The sequence below is a fragment of the Muscardinus avellanarius genome (assembly GCF_963383645.1).
Source record: "Muscardinus avellanarius genome assembly, chromosome: 17".
In the NCBI taxonomy this organism is placed as follows: Eukaryota; Metazoa; Chordata; class Mammalia; order Rodentia; family Gliridae; genus Muscardinus; species Muscardinus avellanarius.
The window spans coordinates 51,746,484-51,773,067 of record NC_137803.1 but is presented as its reverse complement, the minus strand read 5'-3'; the positions used below and the strand labels follow the sequence as shown (position 1 = coordinate 51,773,067).

The 26,584-nt window shown below is 43.0% G+C and overlaps 1 protein-coding gene across 2 annotated transcripts in view; it reads left to right on the top strand.

Moving 5' to 3' along the window:
* The window catches only part of LAMA3 (laminin subunit alpha 3), a gene marked incomplete at both ends in the record, with an annotated part of 284,682 nt that overhangs the window by 76,806 nt on the left and 181,292 nt on the right, over nucleotides 1-26,584 (top strand). For both annotated transcript variants that reach the window (XM_080714582.1, XM_080714581.1), the window contains 6 exons: nucleotides 8,414-8,531; nucleotides 9,639-9,757; nucleotides 11,102-11,272; nucleotides 13,222-13,313; nucleotides 18,814-18,929; nucleotides 23,128-23,246. In XM_080714582.1, coding sequence (XP_080570708.1) covers nucleotides 8,414-8,531; nucleotides 9,639-9,757; nucleotides 11,102-11,272; nucleotides 13,222-13,313; nucleotides 18,814-18,929; nucleotides 23,128-23,246 — 735 coding nt within the window. The remainder of the gene's footprint in view (nucleotides 1-8,413; nucleotides 8,532-9,638; nucleotides 9,758-11,101; nucleotides 11,273-13,221; nucleotides 13,314-18,813; nucleotides 18,930-23,127; nucleotides 23,247-26,584) is intronic.

Here is a 26,584-nt window from a genome sequence, read left to right as displayed (position 1 = left end):
GGGCTCTTAAGCCCCGCTTTTCTCAGTCACCATCTTCCCGGAAGTCCCCATTGTACTTTTTAAGCTACACCCCCAGCCCTATTTTATTTTTTATTTTGAAACAGTGTCTCACTAAGTTGCTGAGAGCCTCTCTAAATTTCCAAGGCTGGCCTCGAGCCCACGATCCTCCTGTCTCAGCAAGTGCTGGGATTACAGGTGTGTGCCACTGTGCCCAGCTGAGACTTATTTTTCTATAATTATTATTTACATGTTGTGTGAGGATAGTAGAATCATTTATAGTCAATAAAAGTGTTTTAAAATGTCTTTAGTTGTTTATTACAAAGGTGAGATGGTAACTTTTAAGGTGGAAGTCTATTGGACCTTTTTCCTTTTTTTGGGGGGGGGGAGTAGTGGGAATTGAACCCAGGAGCATTCTCCCTCCAAGTTATACCCTTAGCCCTACTTTATTTTTATTTTTTATTTTTTACATATTTACTTATTTATTATGGTACTGGGGATTGAATCCAGGTGCATTCTACCTCCGAGCCCTATTTTATTTTGGAAACAGGGTCTCACTAAGTTGCAGAGGGCCTTACTAAGTTTCCAGGGCTGACCTTGAACCTGCCATCATCCTGTCCAGACTCTCAAGTCAATATTTGGATTACATGCATACACCATCATGCCCAAATTATTTTTTATTTTGAAACAGGGTCTTGCTAAATTGTTGAGAATGGTCTCAAACTTGCAATCCTCCTGTCTCAGCCTCTCAAGTACTGAGATTACAGGAATGCCTTACCACGCCCAGAGTAGTGGGCATCTTTTAAATTTAGCATCATCAATAACAGGTCAGCTTGGGGTCTTGCACTTCTAAGGTCAAGTGATGTAGCCAAGAATGCTTCGCCTGAGTCAGATCATGAGAAAGTAATAAAATTAGGCCTATGGAGCATTCTTTGATTCTGTGCTAAACCAGACTGTAGAACAAAATTGTGGAACATTCTGGACTCTTCAAAATGTCATCAGGAAAGACAAAAACCAAAGGAGACAAGGAAACCCTGCAACTCAATCCCGTATGCAATTCCTAATTGGACACTGGAATGGAAAAAGAATATGGTGGGCATTATTCGGAGACTCAAAATTTTGAATATGGTAATGTGTTATGTGATATTCCTGTATACATAGTGTTATTATCAGTCAAGCCAGGAAATCTGTCTGGCTCTCAGAGGCCAGACTCCACCACCTACTCACATAAGAAATAAGAAAATGATGCAAAAGGGAAAATGAACTTAATCAGACTGTGCAGAAGCAACTAGATTGTTTCTCTGTGGGTCCTGCAGAAGCAGTTTGTATTTACAATTTATAGAAACAAAAGCCATGATAAACACATGAGTAGATTTAACGGGGCAGATAATCTGGCAGTATCAGATTCCTCAGCATCCGTATATACGGGCCAAGGGCTAATTTCTCAGTTTCCATTCTTGGTATGAGGAAGTATGGGATGTAGATCAGTTATAAGAAAGTTGCTTTTAATTTTTTTTTTTTTGTATTAGCGATTGAACCTAAGGGCATTTTACACCTGGGCTACATATCAGTCCTATTTTATTTTTTATTTTTTATTTTGAAACATGGTCTCACTAAGTTCCTGAGGCTAGCCTCAAAACTGTGGTCCTCCTGTATCAGCCTCCCAAGTACTAAGATTTTCCTTTGTGTGTACCACAAAACTCAGCTTGCTCTTAATTTTAAAGGGGCTCCGTCCCTATAGTAATATTTTTTTAGAAATGAAATGGTTCAGTTTATATAGGAGAAATGTTCATATTTGGGTGAGAACTTAGAGGTAAAATGTCATGATGTCTATAACTTACTTTCTTTTTTTTTTGGTGGTACTGGGGTTCCCGGAAGCCCTTCTACCTTCGGGCTACACTCCCAGACCTATTTTTACATTTTTTTTGTTTGGAAACAGGGTCTCCTAAGCCAGCGCACGCGGCTGGCTTCGAACCTGCGCGATCCTCCTGTCTCTGCCTCCCAAGCGCGGGGATTACAAGCGTGCGCCACCACACCCGGCTATAACTTACTTTCAAAGAGTAAAATAAAAGTATGTGTGTGTGCGCAAATATGGTAAAATGTTATCTGCGATGTTACCTGAATTTATGGGAATAGTGTATGAGTTGTCAGTGTACTGTTCTTTGAGATTTCCTATAGATTTTCAAACTATTAAAAATAAAAATTGGTAGCTGGGCGTGGTGGCACATGCTTGTAATCCCCGACCTTGGGAGGCTGAGACAGGAGGATCACGCAGGTTCGAAGCCAGCCTCAGCTACTTAGTGAGGCTCTCAGCAACTTAGTGAGACCCTGTTTCCAAATAAATTATAAAATAGGGCTGGAGGTGCAGCCTGGAGGCAGAAAGCCCCTGAATTCCACCCCCCCCCCACCAGTACTACAAAAAATTTGGTAAAAAGTAAATTAGAAAATGCTGCTTTATGGTTCAATATGTTGATTAAACTGGAAAACTACTATAAACTTAGAATTAAACTTACAAACATATTTTTGAGGGCTAGAAGTGTACTGTGTAGTTAAGTAAGAAGCTTGTTTTGATGTGACTTTAAATTCATTTGCATATCTTGTGCTTTCTACTGCTCCTAATGTTAATTTAACTTAAATTCAACAGTATATGTCAAGTACCTATACAAAGAATACGAGTTAGGGCACAAAGCTGTCATCCAGTGGAATGACAGATGAAAAGAAATATATACACAGGGCAGGGCAAGGATCTTTTACAAGGAGAATATACAATTCTGAATTCACATGCAGTGGGTATTATGCCCTTTCTTTTACTTTTTAATTTATTTTTATTTTTTGCGGGTCTGGCGATGGAACCCAGGGGCCTTCAACCTCTGAGCTACACCCCCTGCCCTATATTTTATTCTTTATTTTGAAACAGGGTCTCACTGAGTTGCCGAGGGCCTCACTAAGTAGCTGAGGCTGTCCATGAACTGTGATTCTCTGGTCGCAGCCTCCCAAATACTGGGATTACAAGCGTGCGCCACCACGCCCAGCTCTTCTTTTCCTTTGTTTTGAGATGGAGTCTTACTATGTGGTCAGGGCTGGTCTTGAACTCCTGGCCTCAGTCGCCTGTATAGCTGAGACTGCATGTGTGCACCACTGCACCCAGCCCAGTATTATTCATTAATTACTTGCCAATCTTTTATATATTTTTATTGGCGCATTATTGTCTCAATTAATAATGTCAATCATAGCATGCACACAGCACTTAGTTGGCTTTCCTCCCACTCCCTCTCCATCTCCCCCATACAGGGTATTGCGATTAACATTGGTATTCTCACATAGGTAGAAAATGTGGATGGAAATACTCCCCCCCCCCCTTTTCCTAAACCTCCTCCCCGGCTCCACTGAATTTTCTCCTTCATTATCTAAAGCCTTTTATTTACCTACCTATCTTTTGGGATCATTTTGTGTGTGTGTGTGTGTGTGTGTGTGTGTGTGTGTGTGTGTTTGCAGTACTGGGGGTAGAACCCAGGAGCTTTTTACCTCTGAGCGACACCCCCAGCCTTATTTTTTTACTTTTTATTTGGAAGCAGGGTCTCACTGAGTTGCAGAGGGCCTCACTAAGTAGCTGAGGCTGGCCACGAATCCCAATCCTCCTGTCTCAGCCTCCTAAATGCTGGGATCACAAGCGTGCGCCACCACACCTGGCTTGTGTCCTTATTTTATAGGCAAATAAATCAGGTCTCAGAGTGCTTAGTGATAGGCTTGCACTCACACAGCCAGTGGGTGGCAAGGCAGAGTTGATTCTGCAGCTTAGACTTGGGCACCAGGGTGGGACCATTGGGGCTCACCTCCGTCTCTCTGTTTGCCAACTGGTATCTGCCTCTTGAAGTCAGTAGCACACACAGCTTTAACTTTCATTCATTCATGAAGTCACTCATTGCATTTACTGAACACCTATTACATGCAATCCAAGAAGACCCTGACATGGATAAAAGATGGGCTGTAGCAAGCTGTGATTCCAGAGGCTTCAGAGCCCTCATGAGGGAGAGAAATGTGGATGGGAGGGGGTGCTGTCTTGTCTTATCTACTCACCTTGAAGTCTTTGGAAGTCACAGCGCCTCACACTCTACCTTTTATGATTGTTAATCTACTTACTAAACATTATCAAAAACACTACTCATATTGTTGCAGAAACAATCACCAGTCAAATCCAAGCCGTCTTCAGCTTGTTACACATGGAGAGATCCCAACTCAGCCTTCGTTCATCTGCCCCCCAACCTTTGACTGCAAAATATTATTTCTTTGAAGATGCACAACTTTTGATTTTCTATTTATAGTGATTTCATAGCTGAGTGCTTTCTAGTTTCCTGAAAAGCTTTCATTTTTATCAGTAGATCTCAAGCATCATTCACCCGTCCGTGCTTTGAAGTATTTTCGGCAAAGAGTAAACATACATACCTGATAGGAAGAAAGGCATTTATCAGAAGGAGCCATTTAGAAGCCGTGTATTTTTAGATCATAAGCAGGATGGAATAGATCTCTGCCTGTTGGTTTTAACATGCCTGAAGCGGGCCGTGAGCACCACTGGAAACCACTTACTTTGCGGCTCAGAGACGTTCTGAACGTGCAGGTCTCAGCGGGGATTTGCTGCTGAGCCAGAGTCTGGGTAAGAACGGACCACACATTCCACAGCAGCGGTGGTAAAAAAACAAATCATACGGTCTGTCAGCGCCACGGAATCAGAGAGAAGTGAAGGCAGCCTACCGATAGCCAGAGCCCACATTACTGAGGGATTCAGAAACAAGTGGCAAGGCAGGACGGGAGCAAGCATTCTGAGGCGAACTGCTACCCGCCTGAGGCTGGAGCTGGGGTCAGCCGGCTCTTGAGGGACCTGAGTGGAGGCTCATTAAAGCCAACGGGGCATGCCAGTGCTGCTGGACTTGGGGGTCTTGACTGCTGTGATACTTCAAAGGTATTACGTGTTACTTAGAAACGAGGTGATGCAAAGCAGAGGCTCCCTCTGCATCCTGAGGCCACTTCATTTGGTTCTTTGGTGGCAGAAAGTACAACATTGGAAAACCAATCGACGTAACCCTCCAGATGTATTATGATGTAGCTCCCTGCCCCAGGATTCCTATATTGACATTTTAGCATATTTAGAAATAATGATATGTGGAACTTCTCGCACAACTTATTTTCCCCAGGATGAAACATGTCTAATACTAGGTACTGGTACTCAGCAGGTCCTGCGCCACTGCTAATGCTCGGTGAACAGACTATACACAGGCTCAGGATATTTTTTTCTCTCTTTGCGGTACTGGGGATGGAACCCAGGGGCATTCTACTTCTGAGCTATACCCCTAACCCTATTTTTCATTCTTTATTCTGGAACAGGGTCTCACTGAGTTGCAAAGGGCCCCACCAAGCAGTAGCTGAGGCTGTCTGCAAACTGCGATCCTCCTATTTTGGCCTCCCAAATGCTGGAATTACAAGCGTGTGCCACCACACCCGGTTTAGGCTCAGGATATTTCATTTATTTATTTATTTATTTATTTATTTATTTATTTATTTATTGGTGGTACTGGGGATGGAACCCAGGGGCCTTCTACCTCTGGACTACACTCCCAGACCTGTTTATATTTTATTTGGAAACAGTGTCTCTTAAGCCAGCTGAGGCTGGCTTCGAACCTGTACGATCCTCCTGTCTCAACCTCCCAAGCGTGGGGATTACAAGTGTGCACCACCACGCTGGCTAGGCTCAGGATTTTATTTTTTATTTTTTGGTGGTACTGGGGTTACTGGAAACTCTCTACCTCCAGGCTACACTCCCAGATCTATTTTATATTTTTTATTTGGAAACAGGGTCACTGTAAAAGGAGATAAATAAACAAGTCGCTGTAAAAGGAGATAAATAAAACCTTATTTTTTTTTTTATTGTGAGACCTAAATGAGAAAAATTTGGGAAGAGCTTAACTTGGCATCTGGGATGCGGTAATCATTAAATCATAATATAACAAATAGGTTTATTGAGGGTGTTCTATATTTGTGAGCGTTTGGTGGAAAATATTGAGAATGCTTTGAAGGATTCCTATATTAAAATATTTAATTTATAGTCTATATCAGTCACATGTCTAAAAAGAGTCTTATTTTGGTGAGTACTCAGATGGACAGACAATTTCAAGGGAGATAAACTTGTTCCCATTTTCCAAACAAGAGTTCTCGGAGATTCTATAAATTTCTCTATTATAGAATCATTTTCTGTGTCTTTGGAAATTACTGTGTCTACTGTTAGATATTGCTTTATAGTTTCAGAGTACTCTATATAGTGCCTAATTTTCTTCATGAGTGGAAATTTTTCCAAGTGTTGTAGATAATCTGGGAATATTAATCTAAGCCCAGATAATCACACTTCTTTAAGATCAAAGGGCAAGGATAAGCCGGGCGTGGTGGAGCACACTTGTAACCCAGCACTGGGGAGGCTGAGACAGGAGGATCGCACAGGTTCACAGCCAGCCTCAGCTACTTAGCGAGGCCCTCCTCAACTTAGTGAGACCCTGTTTCAAAAATGAAAAATAAAAAATAAAAAATAGGGCTGGGGGTGTAATTTGGAAGTAGAATGTCCCTGGGTTCAACCCCCAGTACCGCCAAAAAAAAAATAAATAAATAAATAAAATACAAAGGCAAAGGGTGAAGCCAGGCGTGGTGGTGCATGCTTGTAATCGCCACACTCGGGAGGTGGAGACAGGAGGATCGAATCACACAGGTTCGAAGCCAGACTTGCTGGCTTAAGAGACCCTGTTTCCAAATAAAAATATATAAAAATGGGTCTGGGAGTGTAGCCCGAAGGTAGAAGGGTTTCCAGGAACCCCAGTACCGCAAAAAAAAAAAAAAAAAAAAAAAAGGACAAAGGGTGAGCTTATGATGGCACAGAACTGGCTAGAATTTAGGTTTTCAGTAATCAGCATGACAGTTATTACTTTAGGAATAAGAAAAGGGGCTTCTTAGATAAAACAAGTATATATGACAAAGAGCAATGCTTCTTACTATATGGTTGAGAGCCGGGAGGGAACCCATCAGCCTTGGGGTCCCCCTTTTCCCTACTGTAGACCTCTGTGGGGCCAGATCTTTCTCACATACTTCAACCAAAGAAATACATCACAGCCAATTGAATGTAAAAGCAGATATAAGAATCCAGCATCTTTTATCAAGCTAGACATTGAAAGAGATTTACAAAAATGTGAAGAAATGCCATTATTCTCACTAAATTTTTTGTTTCAGAAAGTATAGTAGTTTTTATAAAAATAAAATAGTGTTTATATCAACATGTAATGTGTTTCTCATTTTAAGTAATTTATTTTAAATAATAGTATGTATTTTTAATTTTTCTCAACTTTAACTTTTAATGTGGTGTATATCAATAGGTAGAATCCACATAAGTAAAAGAGGTGGGGGTTCTCCATAAGCTTTAAAAAGGTAAAGGGGTCCTAAGACCAAAAATTTTGAGAATTATTGTCTTAGAGATTTTGGGACATTTATATTCTCTAGCAGTTCTTGGAATATAGAAGACGAGCCTCAGCAACTTAGTGAGACTTTTAGCAACCTAGAAACGCTGTTTCAACACAAAAAATGTTAAAAGGGCTGGGGGTGTAGCTCAGAGGTAAAATTCCTCTGGGTTCAATCCCTGGTAACACACACACACACACACACACACACACACACACACACACACTTAAACCCAATAATTTTTGAGGAAAAGAGGTGACAGTAAACTCCAAGGAAGCCTGGGCCATACCTTGGAGTTCAAGAGCAGGAAGTGCAGAAAGCAGGCTTTCTCTGTTTCTTACTTTTGCTTTAGGTGAAAGAGTGATGGGAATTTTTTTTTAATCAGAGAGCAACCAGGGACCCATAGAGATGGTCCAGGGTAGAAGATGCTACCACCCCACCAGCAGCTGCATGGGCCTCAGTTCTGCCACCGTGATCTTTCCAACACCTGGACCAGGAGTGTGGCACTCCCAGGACACACTCTGGGCTGTACTACTGGCTCCTGGTCCTACAAGGGCCTAGACACGATTACCAATGCTGGCCCTCCAACTTCTCTGTTATGTGGACTGGATGTGTAGACCTGGTAGCCCCTAAGATGCTGTGCAGGCTGGTTGAATTTCAAGGGCATATTGGAAAAAGAGTGATGATGATGGTGATTAATGTTTTTATTTGAGAGAGGAATAAATATGATGATGTGGGGTTTGAGCATGATAAGCATGAGAGGCTATACCTTGGGGTTGATATCCAATAGACACTTATAAATAATGATCTGGACCTTGGGGCTCGGGTTGTGGCTGGATACATTGCCTTGAGAATCAGGATTCTATAGCAATGGTTGAAGCTGTGGTAGACCTGATGACTTTAGTAACTATCTCTTTTGCTTTACCAGCTCTTCCACGTGGCCTATATTTTAATTAAATTTGCAAATTCCCCTCGCCCTGATCTTTGGGTCTTGGAAAGGTCTGTAGACTTTGGAAGTACCTACTCACCATGGCAATATTTTGCTCGTAAGTAATCAGGGTCTTTAATTATTTGCAACATATCAATCAAGGTTTAATTAGAAAATTAGTCTTTCTCTGTGGTTGGGTAGATACTGGTCAATTTTTACCTCCTAAATTACCTTCAAAACATCCCATTTCTCAAAGCACAAGTGCATTAATTCCAAGGATACTACTTGCAGAATTGAGTTTGTAATGCCTTGGCACTACTCGAGGGTACCAATTACTGGGCCACAATTCTGGATAGTAGGGATTGAATTTAGGAGCATTCTACCTCTGAGCTACTCTCCTAGCCCTTTTTATATTTTTGTGTTGAAACAGGGTCGTGCTAGGTTGCTGAGACTGGTCTTGAACCTGCGATCTTCCTGTCTCACCCTTCCAACTACGGGGACTACAGGCATGTGTCACCATGTCTGGCTTAGCACTTTCCCATTTATATAGAATTAGCAACTAAGTTCCATCTTTGTGAATTTTACATCATGAATTACTTACCTTGACACTGTTATCTTCACTAATGAAGAATGTCAGCGTCTCTGGCCCCTCTGATAAATTGAGATGGACAGGACTTTGCTTATAAGATTATTGGATTTTCTACGAAGCCTTTTTAGAGGTTAAACTTGCCTAATGAGGCATAAGAAGTTAGCTCTACATCTCCAAACATTGCTGCCAAAAGCCAAGTGTCCTGAATTGACTGGTTATTTTCTTTCATGAATTAAGGGCTTAATTCCAAGCTTTCATCTATAGGTCTAAATTCTTCCTTTTTTTATGTATTTTCTTAAGGAAACACAAGGGTTCTTAAGAGATTTACTAAAGTTGAGTGTGATCCCTGTACTTGGGAGGCTGAGACAGGATGATTGCATTTTCAAGACCAGCCTCAGCAACTTAGCAAGACTCTCGGCAACATAGTGAGGTCTTGCTTCAAAAAAACAAAAATAAATTAAAAAATAAAAAGAGCTATATGTGTAGCTCAGAGGTAGAATATCCCTGGATTCAGTCCTTAGTAAAACACACACACACACACACACACACACACACACTCACACACACACACACACACACACTTTACCACAATATGAAAATATTTTATTCCATAACATTAAAATATTTTCTTCCTAGATTCTAAAGTAGACTGTTTGGAACAATTTGGGCAGGAGGCAAATACAGCTCTCATCCGGGATGACGATGTCCTCTGTATCACTGAAGCTTCCCGCATTGTTCCTTTGGAAAATGGCGAGGTAAGTAGACTTGGGAGGTTGTGTGAAATAAGATTCTGAAATAAACATGAGGATATAAAATTTTTCATCATTATAAAAATTGCACTTTCAATAGATCTAATATAGTCAATGGAAACCAGTACTTGGGACTCAAAGGGAAAGGAATCATCACATCACAGACTCCCAGAATGAGCTGGGCTGGGAATTCTGTTTGGGGTCTTGAATTCTCTCAGAAAGTCAGGATTTGGGATTCAACACAGGTCTTGAACCCCTTTTTTTCTGGTAATATATTTAGAAAGTTGGTCACTGGTAACTGAAGTAATGACCCCTCCCAGATCTTACACATGATACCCAGTAAGAGTAGGGAGGGAGAGGTGGCAGAGCTGAGCCAGAGCCTGGCCTCTTGGCAGGGCCAACATCATCTTTTAGGGAGAAAAAAATCCTTTCCCTTTAAGGCTTCATCTGGCCCTTTTGTGAAGTCAGCCTGGCTATTATTAGGGGAGGCAGGTAAACAACGGCAGGGAAAATCAGAGAAGAATTCTATGGGGATGATGAGGCTGAAATGAATATGAACCACGTGTCAAATAAATTCCCTTAAGATGGAGAACGTTCAAGGGAGGGAGAAAGGGGGATGGAGACACAATATAGGTAGTAGTTACATTATTTTTTATTAATGCTATGTACATGTATGAAATTATTTATACCAACTCAATGACAAGTCTGGGGAAGGAGGTAGAGTAGGCTGAGATCCAGAGGGAAACACACCAGATACTGGGCGCATCTATGTTCCTATCCCTGGGCACTTCATTATGATGTAGAATTACATCCTCTATAATTAGAGAGATCTTACTGGAGCAGCTAGACCCAGCATCCTCAGTGACTGGGGAGAAATTTATGCTTCAAATGGTGAAGACTTGGACTTCATCAGCTCAGGCTGAAAAATAAAACCTAGGTTTTATATAAAAGTTTTTTGGCCAATTTTTTCATCCTCATTCAGCTTTTTGGATTATGTCAGCTTTGTTTCTTTGGTGCAGGTTGACAATGTTGTTTCCTTCTATTTATAGATTTTAACATTATATCTTCACTATTTCAAAGCATTACAGTCCCTTGCTTACCTTGATAGAACAAAGGGTTTGAAAATGAAATGATAACATCTCTGGAGAACCCAGATTTGAAGGACTTGGAATTGGGAAGGGGGATGAAAGATGCAGTTATTAATGATGTTTTTAGACATAAACAAGATCAAGATCACCTGAACTCCTCTAATGGTGCAAAGTAACCAAGTGCTTGGGGGCATGTGTTATCTTTGTTACTCCTGCCCGATGTTGATGAAGGATCCCCTCCCCACGCGTGTGATTGCTTTAGGTTGTTGTGTCCTTGATCAATGGTCGTCCAGGTGCAAAAAATTTCACTTTCTCTCACACCCTACGGGAGTTTACCAAGGCCACAAACATCCGCTTGCGCTTTCTCCGAACCAACACCCTGCTTGGACACCTCATCTCTAAAGCACAGCGAGATCCCACAGTCACACGGCGGGTGAGTGGGGTTTCCTCGGTGCTTAGCCAGCAGCATTATTTTCTTACTCCTTTTTGATTATCGTCTGAATCACCTTGAACTCTTCTACGTCAACTTCGCAGCCAGTAATGATGTAAGCATGGGGGTCGTTCTTGTCTGAAATGCTAGATGTTCATGGGAATTTGGCTGGTGATGAAAAATCATATTCAAAGACAATGAAAAGTAAGGATTACAGTCAGTTTGGCATTTGTCTGAAGGGGATAACTACTGTTCTCATCAATAATTCCCAAATGTATTTTTGCTCGTGTCATAGTTCAGTGCAGTGAGATCAGCTCCACGTAGTCGTTCAGGGAACTTTCTGGAGTTGGAGCCATCCCATAGGTCCTCAGAGTCCTCTGAATCCCTGCCTCCAGCCAGCAGACAAGAGAAGAGCAAACCTAGGGAAGATCCACCTGCTTCTAAACACAGAGATCCTCTCCACTGGCAAGATCGGGTCAGACTGTAGCCCCCGCTAGGTGTAAGGAGACTGAGTAAAGTAGTCATCTAGCCGCAGTAGAGAACATAGATAGCTGAGAACACGGGTCCCTCTCCTGTGTTGGATGCCCACCCTGAACACCTCTCCCCCTCATGTGTCGCTAAGTTGCCGAGGGCCTTAGTTGCAGAGGCTGACCTCAAACTTATGATCCTCCTGTCTCAGCTCATGTGCTGGAATGACAGGCGCATGCCACTGTGTTTGGCCGGTATGTCCAGTCTCTCCCGCTCACAATCTCAGTCGCTTCTGTAATGGAGAAGTACACTGCCAGCTCTCCTGGCACACGAGTCTTGTGTGCTGCTCACTGAATGCTCACCCTTAATGCACATGAGAAAAGGAACTTCCATGGTGGTAGCATAGCCTCTGGGTGTTAACTTGTCACAGGAAGCCTGAGTAATGCTGATTTTATCCAGTATTAACCAGAGGAGCTATTAATGCATTCACGATAAGTCAGTGTGGCCAGTTAGATTTGACACCTGAATAATGTTTAATCAATGAACCAGAGCAGTACCCCAGTATCAAAAAATAAAGCTCCTCAAGACTACCACAGCAGCAGCAACAACAAAAATGCAAAGCCCTCTTGTCCTTGTGAATTCAAAAACTTCTGGCTGACAGGTCTTCTCTCTGGAAGTGTGGCTCATGAGAAATGTTCCCCGTGTTTCACAACCCTCCCAGCCCTGTGTCTCCTGCAAGCCCAAGAAGGAATGGAGCTGGCAGCAAGGGTCATGTATTATCCTTGGCTGGAGGCTTCCAATATGCTAGAGGTGCCCTGGCTGTGAGAGGGCATATTTGCACCCTCCGGCTTAGGAGCTAATGCTCGGCTGGTCTGACCCTGGCTCTGTCTGGCCTTTTTGGAGTTTGAATCCACAATTTTGACCTGTTTAGCTCTGAACTAGCAAGGCTTCAACAATTGGTGGCCTCTGTCCGCTTCGGGGCTGTATCTGACCCATCTTTGTAAATACTTTCTCCTTCCTGCAACCTGGGAATTTGTAATTTGTACCTAGCAGGTGCACAATTTTTTGTATAAAATATATTTTGGTACATATGTTCAGTATATAAAATCCAGACTTATAAACAAACAAATAAGAAAACTTGGAAGCATTTAATCTTTAAGAAGCTATGGGGAATGATTCATTTCCAAGACAATTTTCCTCCATACATTGAAAGCATTTGATTTTAAAAAACGGACAAATTTAGAAGCTTTTAAATTAAGTTTGGTAGAGGAATGCATTCATTTTGTAAGACCAGTTACATGCAAATATGGTTCCTTTTGGTGTTGAGATAGGCAAGGAGAAGTGGTTCTTGAGTACAGAATAACAGGGAAGCTGTTACAATACTCAGGGAAGCTGAGTCAACACAGATTTGACATAAAGGTTAATAAGAGAACATTTATGTTGCTGCTTAGCAAAACTGACCCGTTCTGTTTCCTGTTGCACAGTATTATTACAGCATAAAGGATATCAGCATCGGTGGACGGTGTGTTTGCAATGGCCACGCTGAAGTGTGCAATGCAAACAACCCTGAGAAACTGTAAGTGCTCTGTGCAGAATCTTTTAACCGTGCTATGAATGAGTCTGATTGTTTTGGAGGCGTTTTCATCCCATTAAATATGTCCAGGTTCCTGCCTGCAACATAGGAATGTGCCTGAGTCCACAGACAGGCGGAGTGTGTGCGCACCCCTGCCTCTAGCCCTCGACTTCCTCCCGTGGACCCCCAGTGGGCCCAGAGCAGATATGACTAATGACATGCGGCCATGAAGCCCCCAAACAATGGCAAGCAGGCCCTAGCAAACCCCCTGGATTTGATTTTACATTGTGGATTTTTGCTATGTTTAATGTTTTCTTCCTCAAGATGAGCAGGCACAGAAGGTAAGAGCACCCACTGGCCTGCCTTACTACGAGCACGTTCTCCTGCCTGGAGAAAATACTGTATGGCTGCCACTAAAGAGTGCTGGTGGGTTCAGCCCACTGAGATTCTGCCTACACAAACTAGTTCAGTGGGGAAACTCTGCTTCTAAATAATCTCCTCTCTAGATATGGTGTTTTAAAGTTTTTCTCTAGTTCAAATTTTACTTTAAGAAGCCGGACGTGTTGGCACATGCTTGTAATCCCAGCATTTGGGAGGATCTGGGTTCGCGTCCAGCCTCAACTACTTAGTGAGGCCCCCCCCCTGCAACTTAGTGAGACCCTGTTTCAAAATAAAGAATAAGGGGCCGGGATGTAGCTCAGTGGCAAGGCACTTGGTTTGCAGGTGTGGCGCTCTGGTTTCAATCCCCGGTTCAGCTAAAAAAATAAAAAAGACAAAATAAAGAATAAAAAATAGGGCAGGGGGGTGTACCTTGGAGGTAGAATGCCCCTGGGTTCCAACCCTAGTACTGCAAAAATAATATTCTACTTTAGTGATCTAAAATAATCATAAAAACTACCTTTAATTTAAATATTTTTTCCAAAGGGAATACGAGAAGTACCCATACTCAAAGCACTTATGAGGAGTGATACCCAGAGTAACTCTTCATTATTCAAATATCCTAAATCATATAAGCCACACTCACTATTTGACGTGGCTGGCCACACGTGACCAACAGTAATTGGATTTCTCTAGAATGAAGGCTCTGGACATGTTGTGATGAGCTCCATTGTTATTTTCATAGAATTGTCTTTATTTTTCTTTCATCTGAAACAATTGCCAAATAATTTTGTCTTCTGTGTTTCTCAATATAAAATTCCTTTTTTTCTTTAAAAACAATTTATTCTGCTGTCTTTCTTTTCTTTGGAGTGGAGTGGTGTGTGTGTGTGTGTGTGTGTGTGTGTGTGTGTGTTGCTAGGGTTTGAACCCAGGGGTATTCTACCTCCAAGATACACCCCTAGCCCTTTTTATTTTTTACTTTGAAGCAGGGTTTTATTAAGTTGCCAAAAGTTGCAAAGTTGCTGAGGCTGGCTTCCAACCTGTGATCCTCCTGTCTCAGCCTCCCAAGTACTGGGGTTATAGGTGTGCACCACCAGGCCCCGCAGATCCTGCTGCTGCTCTTATGCCTCTTTTCTGACAGAGCAGTTGGATGATATTCAAAGCATTTTTTATAATTCACAACCTGTTTAAAATGAAGGCCTCCATTTTTTCCCCCTGCTAAGGAGCATCATGAATGGAGGTCCTAAATGCGAGCCATAGAGTTGAAGCCTCCTTTCATGACTTTCCCAGAACTGCTGGACGAGCCACTAACCATTGATTAAAGTTGGCAAAAGTAAAGCTTGTTTATCTTCCCTAAGTTAATGGAATTGGGCATATACATTTTCTTTTCTTTCTATTTTTTTGGTGGTACTGGGATTCCTGGAAACCCTTCTACTTCCGGGCTACGCTCCCAGACCTATTTTTTAAGTATTTTTATTTGGAAACAGGGTCTCCTAAGCCATTGCGGCTGGCTTCAAACCTGCGCGATCCTCCTGTCTCCGCCTCCCAAGCGCGGGGATGACAAGTGTGAGCCACCGTGCCCGGCTCATCTACATTTTCAAATCCCTTTTAATCTCTTTTTGTTTTTGCGCTGCTGGGGATAGAGCCCAGGGGCATTCTACCTCTGAGGTACACCCCTAGCCCTATTTTTTTATTCTATATTTTAAATCAGGGTCTCACTGAGTTGCAAAGGGCCTCACTAAGTAGTAGCTGAGGCTGTTCTTAAACCGCAATCCTCCTGTCTCAGCCTCCCAAATGCTGGGATTACAAGTGTGCACCACTAAGCCCGATTTTTAATCTTTATATCTGTATCTACGTATTTTGGTGCTAGGGATTGAATTCAGGGGTATTCTACCCCAGAGCCACAACCCACCCCTGCTTTATTTCGCAACAAGTTGCTGAGGGCCTCCCTAAGTTTTTAAGGCTGGCCTCAAACCTGATTCTCCTGTTCCAGCTTCCCAAGTACTGAGATTACAGGCATGCACCACCATTCTCGGCTCCTTTTAATATTCTTAAAATTATAGTAAAATATACATTGCAAAACTCACCATCTTAACCGTTTTAAGTGTATGTTTCAGTAGTGTTAAACACATCCACAATGGGAGACTCTATACCCATTAAACAACAACTGCCCATTTACCCCTGCTGCAGGGCTCCACGGCTCCACTCCAGGTCTCCATGAATAGCTCTATGCTAGGTACCTCAGAGATGTAGGTGATACCATATTTGTCTCTTTGTGACTGGCTTAGTTCACTTAGCATAAGGTCTTCAAGGTTATCCATGTTGAACATGTGTCAAAATCTCATTTGAGGCTGTATAATATTTCATTGTGTGTATAGATCACATTTTGTTTATCCATTCATCCATAGATGAACACTTGGGTTGCTTCCACCTGTTTGTTATTGTGGCTAATGCTGCTATCAACATGAGCATGTCCTTTTTTTTTGCTTTTAGCCAAGGTATATTTTGCATACAATGAGACTCATGGATTTGAAATGTTAAGTGGTCAGCAATTGTATTCATTCATGTTACCACCCAAGAGGTGGCAGTATTACATCTAGCATCCAGTAATTTCCAGCCCTTACAAGCCTAACCCTTATAAACCTAACCCTTACAAGGGCTGGAAATTACTGGGTGCCAGGTGTAGTAAATGCTAGATGTAGTGATAATTTTCTCCCTGTGTGTACAGTTCCCCAGTGAGCAGCATTTGCTGGAGATGGATTTATTTTCAGTCATCAGGCTTGACCTCTTTAGGCCTGGCTCTGTGTTCAGGCAGAGGTGCCTGCTACCAACTGGTGGTTGTTTTGTGGAGCCCTTCTTCCTGACCAGCAGCAGCCTCTAACGTTGTCATTCCTCCTTCAGGCATCAGGAGGTGCTATCTGAGAGTGCTTACCCACCTAGTGACCAACACTGAGTCAGCAAAGATGTGCTCAATAATGACTGCTCTACCTCCACCTTGTAACCCTCCCAAGACACTGGAATCCAGGGCAGATAAGTCCTGAGCTGGGGAGAGGGAAGAAATCTGTCTCATGTCCCAAACTTGGAACAGAATGACACATGAGAAAGGTGTAGAAATTGTTGGAGAGGGACCAAACTCCATGCTTAGAAGGGCTGCCAAGCCATGTTGACCCTGCCAGTCTTGGGGGACATCTGTCCCAAGTGGTAAATGACTCTCAATACATGTGAGCAGGGAGGCCTCCTCTCTCCGTGCCTCGGTGAAAGCTCAGTTCTCCATCGTCCACTCTGCCTTTTCTTTCTTTGCCTTCTGGATTGCTTTTGCCCAACAGGTTAATCTTGAACAAATATCAGTGAAATCCATTTCCAGGAATGGGAAAATATCTTAAAGAATATTTAAGGGGCCTGAACAATCAGTAAAGTTAATTGTTAGCCAGGCAGATAAAGGCTTTAATCAGGTATGTATACCATACTGACTTTGATGCATGGATAGGTGGAAGGATTACACATTTAATTCTGAGCATCCTCTGGGTGTGGTGGTACATGTTTGTAATCCTAGTACTTGGGAGGCTGAGACAGGAAGATCATGGTTCGTGGACTTAATGCGGCCTTCTGCAACTTAGTAAGACCTTTGCTTCAAAATAAAGAATAAAAAATAAGCTTGAGCAGGGCATGGTGGTGCACGCTTATAATCCCAGCATTCAGGAGGCTGAGACCATGGAGGATTGCGGTTCATGGATAGTCTCAGCTACTTAGTGAGGCCCTCCACAACTCAGTGAGACCCTGTTTCAAAATAAAGAATAAAAAATAGGGCAGGGGGTATAGCCTGGAGGTCGAATGCCCCTGGGTTCCATCCCCAGCCCCCCCCCCCACACACACACAAAAGAAAGAAAACAAAACAAAAGAAAAAAAAAAGAAAAGAAAAGAAAAAAAGAAGGCTGGGGGTGTAGGTCAGAGGTGGAATGCCCCTGGGTTCCATCCCCAGTAGTGTAATAAATAAATAAATAAATAAATAAATAAATAAAATTCTGAGCATTCTAGGAGCCAGTTTCTTATTCCACTATGATCATTACATAAAAGTAATAAGTTGCTTAGAAAAGCATGATTGTAGACCTTAGACTAGATAAGAATTTTTCCCTGGGGGTTAAGTGGAGAGATCATTATGGAAAAGACTCTCTAATTAACAACATCATTAATGACATTGTATGTGTGGGTGTTTACTGGGATGGAACCCACGGGCATTCGACCTCTGAGATACGCTTCCAGCCCTATTTTATTTTGAATCAGGGTCTCACTAAGTTGTTGGGGCCATGCTAAATTGCTCAAACCTGTGATCCTTCTGTCTCAGTCTCCCAAGTACTGGGTTTATAGACATTTGCCACTACACCCAGCATTAATAACATTCTTATAGCAGATTAAATGATAAATTTTCTTCTTTTCCTTTTCCTTTTTTTAGCACTGGAGATTGAACCCAGGAACATTCTACCTATGAGCTACATCCCAGTCATTTTCATTCTTTATCTTGAACTTTTTTTTTCTGTGCTCAATTTTAATTTCCCTATGAGTGTAGCTGGGTCATATGTTCTTCAAGCAATATCCCATATTTTTATTAGTTTGCTGATGCATTATTATTATATATCATAGAAAATACTTTTTCAGCCCAGTACGTGCTAAGTATTCCATCGGCAGTGACCCAAGAGGGCCTTTCTCACATGAGCCCATTTGGACTCCAGGGGCTGCTCTGGGTATCGTTGGAGGTGTGATTCCGAGCACACCCCAGGATGCTCAGAGCTTGCTTGCCCTTTGTTCATGTATTAGAACAGAATGCAATGGAGAAGAAAGAGCTCGGGCTTCAGAGGCAGGCTTAGGTTTGAAATCTGATTCTTCACTTACCTCTGCCTGACTTTTGGCAAGTATCTTGAAACCTCTGGGTCTTAGCTTGACCATCTGTAAAATGTTGATAATAAGCAAGTCTCAGGGGACTTGAAATAATATACCCAAAGTGCTTTGATCTCATCGTTACGGCACGAAAGGCCCGCGGTGACCCTCTGACTATTCACGTTTGCCCACAGGAGCAATTGGTCTTCATCAGAACTTTCGCATAACTGAGATATGCTTTGCTCCACGCCAGGTTCCGGTGTGAATGCCAGCACCACACCTGCGGGGAGACTTGCAACCGCTGCTGCGTGGGCTACAACCAGAGACGCTGGCAGCCGGCCGCCTGGGCGCACAACAATGAGTGTGAAGGTGGGTGCCGGGTGGGGCCGGGCGGCGGGCCGGGCATGGCCGCTCCCCTCCTGCCAGAACTGGTACTGTGTTCCCCCTGGCTCGTGGGGAGGCAGTGAGATGATGTCAGTTCTAGGGGCCCTGGTATGCCATTGTATAGTGGCCCTCCCTCGCCTTTGGGAGATAAGTTCCAAGACCTCCTGAAACCAGGGATACTATTGAACCCAGAATATATATCATTTATCCGTACATACCTCTGATAGCCTTTAACTTACAAATTAGGCTCAGTAAGAAATTAACAGTAGTAACTAATAATAAAATAGAACAATTAAGCCAGATCTGGTGCTACACACCTATAATCCCAATACTTAGGAGCTTGAGACAGGAGGATTGCACATTTGAGGCCAGCTTTAGCAATTTAGTGAGTCCCTCAGCAACTTAGGAAGACCCCATTTCAAAAAAACCAAAGATAGCTGGGAGTAGATAGCTCAGAGTTAGAATGCCTCTGGCTTTAAATTCCCCAGCATGAAAGAAAGTACAATTATCAAACTGAAATTTAAAAAAAAAAATTGCCAGCATCACCGCTCTTGGACTCCGGGCCTTTGTTGTTAATTAAGGGCTGCTGGAACAGAAGCGCTGTGATAGGCCGAGGTGCTGAGAAGCAAGGTGGCCACGAGGTGCCTACGGGCTGGCAGCAGATGCAGCCTGGGCTGTCTGCACTGGGAATCGTTCCTGTCTCAGGCAGGATGAAGCCAGACAGCATGAGGTTTCATCACATTATGCAGAATGGCATGCAATTTGAAACTTACGAGGTGTTCATTCCTGGACTTTTCCATTTAATATTTTCCAACCAATGTTGACTGCAAATAACGGAGATTGCAGAGAAAAGTACCCTCGTCTGAATTCAGATTAAACATAAGAAGAAAAAGTAAAATAATACTAGTAATTAGTAGCAGCATACTTTTGTGTAATCATTGATATGAATGCTTTCTAAAAAGCCTCTCTTTTTAGAAATCTTAGGTAAGACACAACTACTACAAAATTTTAACCTTCTACCGTTTCTTAGGATGTGATATTGGATAAGACCAAGATCAGGAGAAAGTTATGAGATCGATGTCTAAACAGCTAGAAGTATTGCCGGAGAAGGAAAAGATGGAAGGGAGGTCCTGGCGCTGAGGCAGGTGGAGGGAGGAGACGGGATAATGGGATGCCGCTTTCAACTTGAGGGTGTCCCAGGAAGAAAGAAACCAGTTTTGGACAAGGTCTAAGATCTCCAACTGTACGTTTTCTTTTAACCAATCTTCTGGGGAAAACACCTATTTATTCCAAGCACTGAAAACACTGTTGTGACTTTGAGTTTCTGGTTTTAGAGACAATGGCCCATTTTGTTGAATAGTCTTAGCTTTTGAAGACGGATTCGCTTTTTTTAAAACGACCAGAAAGCATTTGGATCTAGGTTTGTAAGTAGGTAGATAATAATCTATTCTTTATATATTTGGGGCAAATTTTTTTTGTAACTATGGAGTGATCAGACTGATATTCTCTTCTGAGCAGTAAACTTGCCTGTGGTCCGTCGCAGTGCGGCGTTCCAGGAGTGCGCTGAGGGCTCCAGCACTGTGGGTAGGCGTTGCTGCTGAGAAAGGGGAGCCGCGCAGGTGGCCCCTGGGAGCGGGGCGGTCACTTGGACCGCCATCTCACTCTCCAGTCAAAGCAGCTCCTCCCTGGTGACCCCCGGTGCTCCTGCCTGGTGACGCAGCGAACAGGGAAAGGGAATAACCAGGGCTTGTTTCTTCCACTGCTTCAGGCTCTAAGAGTCTTACTTTTATTTTTTTTTTGGTACTGGGGATGGAACCCAAGGGCATTCTACCTCCGAGCTACACCCCAGCCCTATTTAGTAGTTTTTATTTTAAAACAGGGTCTCACCAAGTTGTGGAGGGCCTCACGAGTAGCTGAGGCTGTCAGTGAACTGTGATCCTCCAGTCCCAGGCTTCTGAAAGCTGGGATTACAAGCGTGCGCCACCATGTCATGCTTTTTTTTTTTTTTTTTTTTTTTTTGTGGTACTGGGGGTGGAAACCAGAGGCTTTTGACCTCCGGACTATATTCCCAGCCCTATTTTATATTTTATTTGGAAACAGGGTCTCACTAAGTTGCTGAGAGCCTCACTAAGTAGTTGAGGCTGGCTTTGAACCTCTGCGATCCTCCTGTCTCAGCCTCCCAAGCGCTGGGATTACAAGTGTGCGCCACCACGCCCGGCTCCATGCCAGGCTTTTGAAGAGTCTTTGATTGAATAAGTGTTACCACAGGAATGCCAATATTTGGAACTTGATGAGTTTCCTAGACTAAATGAACCCTCGGTGAATGACATGTTTCACTCCAACACATAAGAAAAAATTAACTTTCCTTTCTGAGGCTTTTAAAACTTGTCAAATGGTTATGATTACAAATGTAGTTAATAGTTAAAATTACAGATATTATGCATGTATATTAGAACTATTAGAATTCATTTATTATGTGCTTTCTAAATCCCATTTGAGTTATGCAGTTAGAAATAAACAGAATTCTTAAGAAATTGCTGATTATAGTGAATATAAATGTCCCTCTTGTATCATGCATCACAGAGGAAACGAAAAGAAGAAAGTCTCAGCCTGCACAGACAGGAGAACTTGCCTGGTTTCTAATTTAGCCTTTTTCCTGGGAACATATTCACCTGGGAACTTGATTAAAACATACAAATTACCAGAAAGACTTGGAAAATTAGATCTGAATAGAATGTAATGAATATGTATTCTCCCTAAAGAAAGAATAAGAACCTTATTCATAGTAAGTCCTTTTCATCTTGGCAATGATGAAAATCCTAATGGGTTTTAAATTATATTTTCTATTTTTAGAAGTATTATATAGTACTTATAGATATCTTGAAATTATAAAAAATGAAATGAAATCACCAAGAACTTTACTTCCCAAAGAGAGTGTCTTAGTCCGTTCGGGTCACTACAACAAACTACTACAAACTAATGGCTTTTAAATGATAGAAATTTGCCGGGCATGGTAGAACACGCTTGTAATCCCAGTTGCTTGGGAGGCTGAGACAGGAGGATTGCAGGTTCATGGCCAGCCTCAGCTACCTAGTGAGGCCCTCCACAACTTATTGAGATTCTATTTCAAAATAAAGAATAATAAAAAATATATAGGGCTGGGGGTGTAGCTCAGAGGTAGAATGCCCCTGGGTTCCATCCCTAGTTCCGCCAAAAGAAAAAAAAAGATAATAATTTATCTGTTACTGTTTGGAGGCTGGGAAGTCTCAAATCCAGGTGCTGGAAGATTTGGTGTCTGATTGCGGAGAGAGCAAGAGTTGTGTGCTTGTGTTTTTGACACTCTATATCCCAGTGTGATGTAAAACTTCAGTGCGCCCAATAACAACAACGAACAGATCTGGTATGTGGTGCGAGCTCACTTATGACTCCTGGGAAGCCCTGGCTCAGGGCCTTTCAGTGTGTGTGCCCCTGGTGGAAGCCGCCAAAGGACTCCCCCATCGCTGTGCTCTTCTTTAAGGCCTTTGCCCTCCTTCACGAAGGCTTTGCCGTCATGGCCGGATCACCTCCCACAGGGCCTACCTCCTTCTATTGTCACAATGGTAATTCAATTTCAGCATAGGAAATTTTTTTTTGGGGGGGGGGAAGCACAAACATTCAGACCACAGCAGAGAGCCACTATTTGTCATAAGCATGTATTTTTTTTTTAAAGAAAACTCTCTCATTTAATGTCAAATAGGAATTATCAATTACACTATATTTTATGTTGGTCTGTGTGTAAAAAATAAAATCCCTGAAATTCTCTACTAAGAGTATCCCTGGCACTCCAGAATAGACTTTAGTAGTTGAATGAGTATAAATTCCTGGTGATTTGTTTCTTTTTATAATTTGAAGATATTACAAGGAGTATATTTATTACATAATATGTCTAAAATAGAAAATATCATTAAAAGCCCATTTAGGATTTTCATCATTGCCAAAATGAAAAAGACTCAGAATGAGTAAAATTCATATTCTTTCTTAGGTAGGATATATATTCATTACATTCCACTCGGATCAAATTTTCTGTCTTTCTAGTAACTTGTGCACTTTATTTAAGTTCCCAGGTGAGTATGTCAGGGGAGAAGGCTGAATTATTTACTAAATGTCCGTGTAATGGTGGGGTGCCGCCCCGGTGTGTTTTCAGCCTGCAACTGCCACGGCCACGCCGTCGACTGTTACTACGACCCGGAGGTCGAGCAGCAGCAGGCAAGCTTGAACGCGCAGGGCGTCTACGCAGGCGGAGGAGTCTGCATCGATTGTCAGGTGAGGCCCTGGCTACGTCACCGCGCATGCGCCGTGGTGGGGCGTGAGCGTTCAGTAAGCCCGCGCCCACAAAGATGGCAAGAGAGTGATGCGCAATGCCAAGTATTTCTGAGATAATTTCTCCACTCTGGGCCACAAAAGGCCTTCTGAGCTGGCTGTAGCTTAGGGGCTATGGAGGAAGTGGACTGAGGCGCCTTTACGCGGTTTTTATCAGGTTCTTCATTTCAGTCTTTGCCTAATTGGAGAGGAGAATCAATAGTGGGAAAAGAACCGTGTTTGACTCTGAGAAGATGGTGATGGGTGGGTAGAGAGACGGCACAGGGGGAGCTTTTTTAAGAGGGTGGTATTGTTCTATATCTAAAGAATTCAGCTTCACATTTATGCATTTGTCCTAACTTAATGAATGTATAATTAAGATACTTATTCTCTCCCTGTCTCTCCTCCTCCCTCCTTCCCTCTCATCTATTTATCTATTTACCTACCTATCTGTATATATATATTTGGTGCAATATATATTGCACCAAAGAACAAAACCTATCAACAAACACTGAACTTAATTGAATTTAACCAAGTTAAATTGAAGTTAGTTAAATCCATGCTGAGGTGTCTAGGGGAGAGTGACTGGTACCTGTAACTCATTCTGAAAAGCATTAGTAGATAAATAGAATAATAATAATATATGAATAATTATGTGAAGCAACTATATTAAAATGTTAATAGTAAACTCTAAGTGGGAGGTGTCTAAATGTTCACTTTAAAACTGGAAATAGTTTTCATTTCCAAAATGTTGAGAGCAAAATGCAATGAAAAAAAATCCAGAAGTACATTTTGAACTGATTCTTTTTTTATGTCTTTCCCTTTGGTGAAACATTGATGTGTTTAGCTAGGATCAAAGATTACCCATGTTGTTTGAGATGGTGTTTGAAGACACTTTGTCTCCATGAACTGAGAGGTTTGCCTGTTCTGCAGAGACACCACTTTTTTTTTTTTTACAGTTTGTACTTTCAAGAGACTTGTTTATGCTTTATTGGTACACTGAGTCTCACATCACCATTTGGTCACAGTGAAGGGGACACACATCACACAGCGCTCGGTGGCTCCCCCGGCTCCCTCTCCACACTCCCCTTCCCCATACAGGACACTGAGACTGCCACTAATATTCTCACATAATGTCTATGGAAGGAGACACGACTTTTGACCCACGTCTCAAGCTTGCTCTCTGGGTGTTGCGTCCCTGGTGTATTATTGGTCTCAGCGTTCCCAACTCTGTGTATCTCACACACATAAACTGAGAGATGGGCTCCAGAAACACATGGGTCACAGATGACTACACACCCTCTGGAAGCAGAGCTTACAACAGGACAGAAAAGATATTTTAAAAATACATGCTGTAATAGTTTGGAGTTAGAAGGTCCCCAGCCCTCTCAGAAACAAGGAAGCAGTGTCGGAGCAGGGCTTGGTTGCTGAGGAGGGGTCCCTGGAGGTGTGGCCCTGGGGGTTCTACATCCTCCTCCTCCCGTTCTTTCTCTTTTATTCTCGGGCTCTGTGATGTGAGAGCGAAGCCTTGCTCTCTCCTCCCTTCCTCCCACCGCCAGGGCCTGAGATCCACCGGCCCTGGTCTCCCATGGGCTGAATTCAAATTCCCCAAGGAGGCTCTGAACAAATACATCTTTGTTCCTCCAAGTTGTGTGGTTGGTGCTTTCGATAATAGCAATGAAAATATTAACTGAGACATATATCCTCCTTCCAGGAACCATAATGATATGGAAATTAGGAAAGAGTGTCATGAGATTCCAGAAAATAGAAAACAAAACCTCATACTCGAAGGGACACACGACTGTGAATGTTGGAATGATTCAGAGATGATCCAACAGGCAGCAAATAGAAGGAGTTGACTGTGGGCTAGTCAAACCTATAAACCCTCACTGAAGTTTGTAAAAAAGACCTGGATAGAGAAGCATGTGTTTCCAGACAATTTCTAGGAAAGAAACCTATCAAGTCAGTGCAATCACAATCAGAATTCAATAGGACTTCACAAGGGATGACAGACTGATTCTAAAGTTCTTACTGATAAAACAGCCTAAGAATGGAGAGTTTAGAAAAGATGAACAATTATAAGGAAACGAGTTTTCTGCGATATCAAAACCATCGTTATGCCGGGCGTGGTGGCGCACGCTTGTAATCCCCGCGCTTGGGAGGTGGAGACAGGAGGATCATGCAGGTTGAAGCCAGTCTCGTTTGCTTAAGAGACCCTGTTTCCAAATAAAAATATAAAAATATTTTGGGAGTGTAGCCCAGAGGTAGAAGGGCTTCCAGGAACCCCAGTACCACCAAAAAAAAAAAAAAAAAAAAAATCGTTAGTCTGTTTTGACATGGGCTCAACGCACAAATAACTTGTCCAATTCTTTTTTTTTTTTTTAATTAATTTATTTTTTAAATTGGTGCATTGTAGTCATATATCAATCACATTGGAGTACAAGACTTGAGAGGATATACAAGCACACATCATCCAATTAGCCCTCCTGCAGCCCCCGTCCCATTCCCTCCCCCTCCCTCCATCCCACACTTCTTTGGTGATTTACTTTGATACATTTGTTTATGTACCTCCTGCATTTTAAAGAGGCTCCGTCCTCCAGTATTACATACCCTCTGATTGGTCACATTAGTTGCTTCACTATAGGGCCCTTTCTATAGCTCAACCTCTTCCTGTTGCCCGTTTCCTCCTAGTTATTGCTGATTAAGGGAAGCGTCTGATTTATATTTTCTGCGATATTTCTCTGTGCATGCTGCGTTGCAAGTACCAATCCCACTCTTGATGGTCCCAGTAGTGCCCTGGCTACTCAGTGGACTGATCCAGACCTCGCTGGCTCACGCAGCGGCCTTGCCTCATGGGAGGACCCAGTTCTGGTCTCGCTGGCCCCTGAACCGGTCAAACCCCTAAGCTGGCTTTTGTCCCGACCTTGGAGGCCGCAGGAGTGAACTTGCCTCACGCCAGGCTCCGATGCTGGCCATTGGCCCCTGCACCAGTCTAACCCCTTGGCAGGATTCCAGTCCCGGCCTCGGAGGCCCCAACACTGGTAATGCCTCACGGCAGGCTCCGATGCCGGCCTCACTGGCCCCAGCACCGGCCTAACCCCTCGGCAGGCTCTTATCCTGGCCTCGAGGCCCCAGTACCGGCCTTGCCTCAAGGCAGGCTCCGATGCCGGCATCGCTGGCCCCAGCACCAGCCTAACCCCTCAGCAGGCTCTTATCCTGGCCTCGGAGGCCCCAGTACCGGCCTTGCCTCACGGCAGGCTCCGATGCCGGCCTCACTGGCCCCAGCAGTGGCCTAACCCCTC